A 10091-nucleotide genomic window follows, 5' to 3' on the forward strand; every position below is an offset into this window, starting at 1 on the left:
GAATGGGCTGCCGGCGATGGTGGTGGAGGTGGATACGAAAGGGTCTATTAAGAGTCTCCTGGATAGGTACATGGAGCTTCGAAAGATAGAGGGCTATGGGTAACCCTAGGTAATTTCAAAATTAAGTACGTGTTCGACACAGCATTGTGGGCCGAAGTGCCTGCATCGTGCTGTAGATTTTCTATGTTTCTATGTTTGCGCATCTCTCAATGTGTACCATGCACTATTACTCACACGTCCCTTTGTTAGTATCCACGATGGCCTTCTCTGTACTGATTCACTTTTTTCTTTCGTTGTCTCCTTCCCTTCCTCCAAATTCTGTTTTCTTGTAACTGTTGGTGCATTTGGTGATATTTGCTAACATTTAGGTTCATACTCATCACCAATTTGTTGTGTCTGTACAACTGCATATCAGTTAAATAAAATTACACATGCAGAGGTGATGTTGACTGCTATCCTCACTTTACAGACAGAGAACAACAGATCAATGCGCATGCGTAAGTTATCTGTCAATAAGTAGTGCTAATGGAAGTCATGGCACTAAAAAACAAACAGATCTGTACATTACAGTCCCTGTCCAGGACTGCTTGTTGTCCAGGAGTGAAACATCAAACCTCCTTGTTTGAGGAGACCTCAATTTGTGTCAGCTGTTTGTCCTGCATACTCCTTCTGAGATTGGGTTTGAGGAGCTCCAACAGTGAATGTAAGGAACGACCCAAGAACAGCATAGCAGTGAGTTGTTGGTTGTGAAGAGTGTTGCACTGCGATATGCAAGGAGGAAATTTGCAAGCTTTCGATTCAGTGTCAGTGTAGTGTGTTCTGCTGACTTTGCTTGCAGTGCATTCTTTGGACTCTCGACAAACCTTTCTGTCAAGCCATCTGTAGCTGGGTGATATGGTGCAGATGTAACATGTCTTATCCCATTAATTTGCAGGAGTGACTGAACCTGCTTTGCAACTAACTGTGATCCATTGTCACTGTGACAAAGTGTTCTGGAACACCAGTCCTTGTGAAGAGGCCTCTCAGCACATCAACAGTGTGCAAGACTGTAGTAGAGGCTATCGGAAACACTTTTGGCCACTTTGTAGCTGTGTCCACTGCCACCAAGAAATATATACCCATGAATGGTCTGTCAAAATCTACACGAATCCTCTGCCAGGTCAATACAGGCCTTTCCCAGGGATGGAGAGGTGCTGCTCCTGGCATCTTCTAGATGTGCTGGCATCCAAACGGTGCATGGCAAGCTGCTCGATCTGCTGATCTATCTCAGGTCACGCTGAGCCAACACATTCATTTTGACCATGCCTAGATGACTGGCATGCAGCTCTTCCAATACTAGCTCTTAGTCTTGGATTGTACAACAACTCTCAATTCCCACATATTGCAAGCTCCATCAAGGGCAAGTTCATTCTGGTACTGGTAAAAACGGGGAAATTGGGATTTCTGCTGCACGTTCCAGCCATTTTGGATTGTCATATAGACCTGAGATAGTGTAGGGTCTTTTCTAGTTACCCTTTGGATCATCTCTGATGTAATAGGGAGACTTCTGATTTGTGTCATGACAAGTGTCCTTTTTAAAAAATATTTTTCAGGTATTTCCTTTTCCAAGGGTAAACAGGAAAATCCGTCAGCATTTCCACGATTAGTCATCCTCTTGAACTTGATCTTGTAACAGAGACCACCTCTGCATTTGTGCAGATGCCACTAGTGGACCACCCTTCTGTCGATTGAATATGGGCACTAGTGGTTGATGATCAGTAATGAGGGTGAACTCTCTCCCATACAAGTACTGGTTGAAACGTTTTACACCACAAGCCAGACTCAAGGATTCTCTTTCAAATGTAAGTTGTGCTTGAGTTAGGAGCTGTTTTTGAATGCTTTCTTGTAAGATTCCACAAACTAAACAATCTCTCTGTGCATCATTACTGAACTGACAATGGTCAGACAACCTTTTCAATTCACCCATGTACACTAAAATGGACTCCCCTTCCTTTTGATTCCTTTTATGAAACCCAAAGTGTTTAGCAATCAACAACTGTTTCAGTTCTAAATATTCTTGCATTACTTTCACAATATCAGCAAAGCTCATTTCAGCTGGTTTGGTTGCAGTAGTTAAGCTTCGAAGCAAACTGTATGCCTTTAAACCCAATGCACTCAGCAAAATTAGCACTTGCTTCCCATTGGCTATTGCATTTGCTTCAAAATACTACTCAATTAGCTTAGTATACATATCTGTCGTGTAACCAAATGTATTAATCTTTCTGATGTAGCCAGCTATTTCTGCTCTTTTTTAATGATTATTTTCACCCAGTACACACTGATTATGAACCCATGAATTCTTCTGTTTTCTGCCTTTTTAAGAAACTTGACAATCTCTGTCCTTTCCTGAAGAAGCAAATGTTGCACTTTTTTTTACAAAACTCAAACTCTCACTGCAATTCAACAGGTAAGGAGTCATCTTAGCTTTGTTTAAAACTTCCTCATCACCACTGTTATGTTTTGTAACTCCAAAGCATTAAACTAATTGCAAGAAAAAGACAAGAGCCCACTAGAACTGGTTTTAGATTCATGTTTACTATATACAAGGTGTGTACATATGACGTGGTGGTGTGATAATCTATGCCATTTGTGAACTTTTACATATAACCTGTAATTAATTATGCAAACAATAAAGAATACTTAATCAAGTAAAGTGACTTGACTGTGGAATGTTTGTTGGTGCCGGATGGGGTGGTTTGACTATCTCAGAAACTGCCGATCTCCTGGGATTTTCATGCACAATAGTCTCTTGAGTTGAAAGAGAATCATGCAAAAAAAAAAATTTGAGTGAGTGGCAGATCTGTGAACAAAAGAGCCTTCTTAATAAGAGATCAGAGGGAAATGGCTAGACTGGTTTAAGATGACAGGAGATGGCACTAAGTCAAGTAACCATGTGTCACAACAGTGGTTTGCAGAAGAGTATCTCTGAACATACAACACGTTTTTTTAGATTGGATTATGAGGACACTCAGTCCTCGTTTATTGTCATTTAGAAATGCATGCATTAAAAGATGACACAATGTTCCTCCAGAATGATATCACAAGAAAGACAGGACAAACCAAGACTAAAACTGACAAAACCACATAATGTTGAATGTTGAAGTGGATGGGGTACAACAACAGAAGTTCACAAACATACACTGTGGCCACAGTGTAGAACATGGAACATTACAGCACAGCACAGCACAGGCCTTTCAACCCAAGATGTTGTGCTGGCCTTTAATGCCACTCTAAGATCGATCTAATCCATCCCTCCTATATAGTCCTCCATTTTTCGTATATCCATGAGTTTCTTAAAATGTCCCTAATGTATCTGCCTCTACCACCACCCCTGGCAGCACGTTCCACACACCCACCACTCTCTCTGTGAAAAAAAATGTACACAGACATCCCCCTCATACTTTGTTGTTTAATGGGAATTGTTAGTTGTTTAGAGTTCCTTGTGGTTTTCTCCACTGTTTTTTGTAATGCTTTCTGTGTAAAATTGTTAAGATTATTTTGATAGTCTTGGGGATTCTGTATTACTTGTATTATTTAAGTGGACTCTTGATTAGTGCTAATTGCAAGGTCTTAGTTTTGAGAATGTTGCATCTTGCAGTATCACTCAGTCAAGCCACCAATGGAGTTCTTATGAATAAACTGTGGTCACTGTCTCTACGTTGGGAGTCTGTCTTTCGTCTGCACTTCGGTTCTGATATCACGAGAGAAGGACCCCACCAAAGAATTGACCCAGCTGACGTTGAACAGCAGCATCTTGACATTGGTTGACTTTAGGTGAAAAAGTCATTTATTCTCAAGTCCAAGTTCTGAGTGTCTCTAGTCTATTTTCTGAGTTTTTCAAGTTCACGGTCAGAACTTTTCTTGTCAATGTTCTGTAGTCTACCTTCAAGGGTTTTTGTTCTGGCTCCCAAGGCTTTTTTTCTCATTCAAGTGTACCTGGTTCCCAATGTTTCCCACGACCTTCCAGGTTTTCCATGTTTATTCAAGGCTTCCAAGTTTTCTTTTCCTAAATGTTCTCTCTGTATCGAGATTCCCAAGGTCATTCTGGGCCATCAGGTTCCGGCCATGGTGTGGTGGGGGGGGGGGGGGGAGGGGAGAGAGGGTGCGGTGTACCGTGATGAGCTCTCTGGGCTATTAACAAGAGTTGTTAATAGTTTAGTGCTCTTTGTGTTTTCATGAGTAACTCACTCTTTGTAATGCGGTCTCCTTCAGCTTTGACTTTTCATGGTGTTTGGCAGTCCAACTTAAAGGAGCATTACTGCCACCAAGTGGACTACAGTGTGGTGTACACAACTGGGAAACAAAACCCTTACTATTTCTTTTTCAAATGGAAGTTAAATTACCTCCAAAACCCTATAAATTGTAAGTAGTGAAAGACGATATAAGGAATTAAGTTAAAGTTACTCCCACAACTTAATAAAGTTTCTAAATGAAAACTACCAACCCTCAAAGATTGCATTTGAAGCCTGCATTTGATTTCTTTCAACCTCATATGCTTCACACTGTAATAGTACGTGTTCAACTATTTCATAAACATGACTGAACCTACACAACCCAGAATGATGTTTCCAACAAGATAAGGAATAATTTAGCATAGTATGCCCATTTCTAAGTCGAGTCAATATAATTTCTTCCCTTCTTGTCTTACCCCCTTCCCTCATAAACCTAACAGATTTACAGAATACATAGAAGTGCCTCCTGTTATGCCAATTATCCCACAAGTCTTGCCATAACCCCCAAATTCCGAATCATACCAACTTCTTAGCTTCCGATTTGCTAGGTGGAAGCTCTATATCCACTGCTGAACTTTTAACAGCTCTTTTTAGGTGAACAATCAACCTGTTCATTCCCCTCAACACCCGTGAATGCAGAGACCCATAAGAGGAGGTCATAGAAACCAGCGGCCCCCAACCATGCAAAGCATGTGCTACCGGGTTGTGAGGAAACGATATGAGTCAGCTGCACCTTTCCTCATTCCCTGTCACACACTGTTGAACTTGAACACAGGGTTGCCAACTGTCCCGTATTTGCCAGGACATCCCGTACATTGGGCTAAATTGGTTTGTCCCATACGGGACCGCCCTTGTCCCGTATTTCCCCCGCTAAGGTAGAGCATTCCTATGAAACCTTTCGTGCCGAAATGTCGTGAAGCGAAGAAGCAATTACCATTTATTTATATGGGAAAAATTTTTGAGCGATCCCAGACCCAAAAAATAACCTAACAAATCAACAAATAACACATAAAACCGAAAATAAATAACACTAACCTATAGTAAAAGCAGGAATGATATGATAAATACACAGCCTATATAAAGTAGAAATAATATATGTACAGTGTAAGCCAAAACCAATTTGTGGAAAAACGGCACGTATGCGCATGCGCACACTGGTGGCTGCGCAAGGCTTCATGGTCATGGTAGTCCTTCCAGGGGTAAACGCAAGTGTCCCGGGATTTGACTGCTAATTTTGTCCCTTATTTGGGAGTGAGAAAGTTGGCAACCCTAACTGTAAAAGACATGTTGAGGTGAGTTTAACCCTACTTGAACACCCGCCCCCCCCCACCCCCGCCGCGGGTCGGCCGGTCCGCAAGAATATTGTCAATATTAAACCGGTCTGCGGTGCAAAAACGGTTGGGAACCCCTGATATAAACCAATACTTTGAATATTAAGTAAAGTTTGATGAGCTTCCCAGAGTAAATCTGACCTACTGCTGGAATGACCTGCTTTAAGACTCATCGAAACTGAAAAGGAATCTAAACAAATGACAATTTTGCAAGGACAAAATTCCTCCACCCACTGTAAGCCCCAAATTATGGCAACCAATTCTGCTGTATATTCTGAAAAATGGTTAGCAAGACATTTCTTTGTTGTTACCCGTAATTCAGGCACAAAAACAGCCATACCAACATCCCCAGTTAAATTATCTTTTGATTCGTCAGTAAAAATAGTAAAAACACATCATAATAATTTTCCTTAATATATTAATGGATCAACAGACTCTCAGGCATAACACTTTATTAAATCATGTAGCCTAAAATTATTTAGAGTAATTGGGAAAAAAACAAGGAGGTTACTGAGAAAGCTACAGTGGGACGTATTGCATAACCCATATTCCTAGCGTGATAAGAAACCAGCCACCCAAAACTAAAAACACATTTTGTGGTGTTCCCAACACACCTCTAACAGGATGATCGTTTCTTTGCTCCTCAAATTAATCCAGTATGTCAACATCAACTTCAACCTCTGCAATTGTAAGGGTACTTCTCCTGTTTCAATCAGTAAAGCTGAAAAAGGGGACGGCCTTACTGCACAATAACACAGTCCTGAAGCCTGAACTTGTATCACATCCAAACATTTTAAAGTTGAAGATGAAGCTGATCCATAAACCACACAGCCATAATCAAGAGCAGATCTAATTAAACAATCAGAGATTTTTGTGTAGCACCCCAAGAATATCCAAAAAGATACCTGAGAATATTTAATGCTCCTGTACATTTATCATTATTTTCCTGATATGGTACTTCCATGTCAGCTTATTATCCAGTCACTTGTGTAGAAGTCTTACCATTGACACTTCAAGAGTTTAACCGTATAATTTCAAATCAAGTGCAGGTCTATTAATCGGTTTTGTAAAACACAAAATTTGTGTTTTAGCTATTGAAAGCTTAAACCCCCACCTATTTGCGTACTGTTCAATCTTATTCATCTCCGATTGCGTCCTGTATACGGTAAAATTGAAATTCATAAAGCTCCATCATCTGCATTTAGTGATACACCCCCATACCTGTCTCAGAGAAAATATCATTAATCATAATATTGAACAATAAAAGGCTACAAGTACTGCCTTGTGGGGGTCCCATTCCCCATCTCATAGAACGCAGAATATACTTTGCATAGACCATGCAAATAAAAAGCTCAGAAAAAAATTATACAAAATTCCCCTCACTCCTAATTCCCATAGTTTAATTAAAAGACCCTCCCTCCACAGCAAATCGTATGCTTTTTCAAAAAAATACTGCTATTCCAACCTCTTTATTTACCTGTGCTTTCCCAATTATCATCTTCGAAACAGAAAACTGAATCTATTATCATTCTACCCTTCCGAAATCTGCTCTGATAAAACGCTCGTTTCTAAAATATAACTCAAACACTATTACCTACGTTCCATAAATTTACACAAATGAGATGTTAATAATATCGGCCTATAATTAGAAAGATCCTGCGGGGTTTTCCCAGGTTTTAGAATAGGCACACCTACTGCCATTTTCCACGAGGAAGTACGATCGGAGTTCGCGTAACGACTTAGCATGTGGGAGTCTCGTTCGTTATCGGAATTAACCGGACAAATCGCTCAACCAACTAAGAACGGCCATGCACCATGAGGAAGTAAGGTGACCTAACGTTCAAATATGATTCAGAAATGTTATCTCAAGAGAGTTGTCAGTCATATATCTAATCATACAGTAACATAGATCATCCTATCCTGGAGACGCCTGGCCTGCGCTAATAATTGCCGCCTTCAATTCACACAAAGAAAACTATAATGCGGTCTCCTGGTGCTTTCCGTGTAAAATTAAGTTTATTTTGATAGACTCGGGATTCAGTGTTACTTCTATATTTAAGCAGGCTCCCGATTAGCGCTAATCGCAGACTCCTAGTTTTGAGACTCGGCCGAGCTACAGACGTTCTGTTGGAATTCCTAATTATAAACTCTTTTGCCGTATCTACTTTGGAGTCTGCCTTTCCTCTGCACTTGGGTTCCGAAATTGCCAGTGCACGTCGTGACACCCGGGTATTCTTGGAGAGGGAGCATCGGAACAAAGGATGTGTTCCGGGAACGACAGTTTCCCTAGGTAATTGAATGTTTCGGAGATAATAGTAATCGAATTCTAATCTGAAATTGTAAGTAGTTTTGTGAACCCCTGACCATTTTATGTATGTTTTTACTAGTAAATAAACTTTTATACGTATATGGAAAAGGGGCAGCTGTGAAGGATCATCGCACTGTGGCAAGAACAGTAGTGAGGGAATGTCACACCACGGGATGGACGGCACCGAGGAAGCGTCACACGGTCCCGTTGGTGAGAACTTTTCATCTATCTGGATGTTGGAACAAAGCTGAAGAGAAGGTTTATTTATTGGGAACCCGACGTAACAAAAGAATAGGCAAGAAGGAAAAGGGTTCTATGCGGTAGGGTAATTTTAAGCAGTTTTTAGAGTGGTCCATACAGCATTGTGGGCCGAATAGTCTGTAATGTGCTGTCAATTTCTATGTTCTAAAAAGGTTGTCTTTATTTGTCAATAAACATCGAAACGCGTCGTCTGTGGCGTTTCTGGGGCAGTCCTCTAATTTCACCGTGCTTCCAGGGCCAGAGGAGCGTGCCCACAATTTGTCAACCCCATCCATACGTCTTTGAAAAGCGGTACACCATGAGGAAACACACGCGGTCGTGGGGTGGACGTACAAACTCCACACAGGCGGCTGCTGGAAATGAGCCCGGACCCGGACCGAGCGCGCTGCAATAGCGCGACGTTAACCGCTAGCCCATGCCGCCCTTGTTGGTGTGCTTAGTCTGTTAGAAGGTCGGTTCTAGTGCAGTCATTGAAGGATCTGTCCGCTGTGGATATGGGAACAGGTGTAGGTAACACAGTCCCCTGGAATCACACCACTTGGAACCAGAAAAGAGGCGTTCTCCTCCGGTGCTGAGGTCAATTAACCAGCCTCGTTATTTCCATGTTTCCTGATCGCATTGAGAGAGCCCGTTGGATCATCGAGCATTTTCTCCCCTACCCTCTCCCCCATTGACTATTTGCCTATTCACGTTGTTCCACGTATGATCTTGCCGTACGCAGTCAGACTACACCCGAGAAGTAGAGGATTTTGTTTACTAATCCGAGGTGGAGAGAGGCGCCATGTAAATATAGCGCTTACTCGTGTGTTGCTGAGCGCTTGATCCCCTCCCCTCCCTGGGAGGGAGTGTCTGAGGCTGCGGAAGATGCCTATCCATATTCAGGAACTTTAGGGTATCGGTCTGGGGCGAGCGGACTGCGATGCATGTGTGTCCCAGGTTTGGGTATCCCGAGGTCTCGGAACAAGAAAGTCTCGTTTTTCAGCAGGTCTCGGGATTTTCGGATCCGAGGATTCTGCGGGTGTCTAGATATTGCGGAACTCGTGATTCCGCGGCCCCCTGTGCTTGCAGATCCCAGGATTTCACAAATCCCGGGATTTGCAGGTCTCTGGATTTTTCGAATTCCTGAAAGTTGCAGATTGAAAACTGAGGATCTCGGCATTTGTGGCTGCCAAGATTTTATGGGTCCCGGAATTTCTAGACTGAATATCGCGGTTTACGTACGGGATTTGCGAGTCTCAATATTTGCGGGACTTGGGATCTTACAGGTTTTGGAAAATTGCAGGTCTTAATATTTGTGGGTCCTGGAATTTACCTATTATAAGACGTTGTGGATTCCAGGATATGGAGGTCGCGGGTTCCGTGGGTCTCCGCAGTTGCGGATCCCAGGTTTTTACGGATTTCAGTATTTATGGGTATTGGGACTTTGTTGGGGATTCCGGGAACTGCGAATCGTGAGAATACCGGGATCTGCGGTTTCTCAGATATTGCGGGTCGTGTTATCTTGCGTGTCTCTGGCCACTGCTCACCTGTCCGATCAACTCGGAGAAGCGGTTGTTCAGCCCTTTGATTTCTTCCTTCTCCTGGTTGCGCGCTGCCCTGCCCTGCGCATCCAGTTCCAGCCGCGGCTCGTCCGGCAGCAACATGGTGCTGATGGAGAAGGAACGCGGCAGCGTGCGGAGGGTGGACGTCCGCTGCAGCGACCGGCTGCTGTATCCCAATGGGGGGTTCGACATGGCAACGGGTCCTGAGCTCCACTGCAAACGCCGAACCGAAGTGCCACCGCGCAGCTGTCACCAGAGCCTTTAACAAGCTATTTACATTAGCCCCGCCCTCTCCATTTTCCATTGGACCCAGCGAGGGGCAGGGCTCCAATGAAACCTCGGCTTTCGCCTATTAATGAGTCATTTGAAAGGCGGCGGG

General features: G+C 42.8%; 1 protein-coding gene across 1 annotated transcript in view; it reads right to left on the minus strand.

The window, feature by feature from the left end:
* The window catches only part of LOC134347617 (keratin, type II cytoskeletal 8-like), a 40841-nt gene extending 30917 nt beyond the window's left edge, over window positions 1-9924 (minus strand). Inside the window, exon 1 of the mRNA XM_063049981.1 lies at window positions 9698-9924. Coding sequence (XP_062906051.1) covers window positions 9698-9904 — 207 coding nt within the window. The 5' untranslated portion in view covers window positions 9905-9924. The remainder of the gene's footprint in view (window positions 1-9697) is intronic.
* Between the last annotated feature and the right edge of the window lie 167 nt (window positions 9925-10091).

The sequence above is a fragment of the Mobula hypostoma genome, chromosome 6 (genome assembly GCF_963921235.1).
Source record: "Mobula hypostoma chromosome 6, sMobHyp1.1, whole genome shotgun sequence".
NCBI classification, from domain to species: domain Eukaryota; kingdom Metazoa; phylum Chordata; class Chondrichthyes; order Myliobatiformes; family Myliobatidae; genus Mobula; species Mobula hypostoma.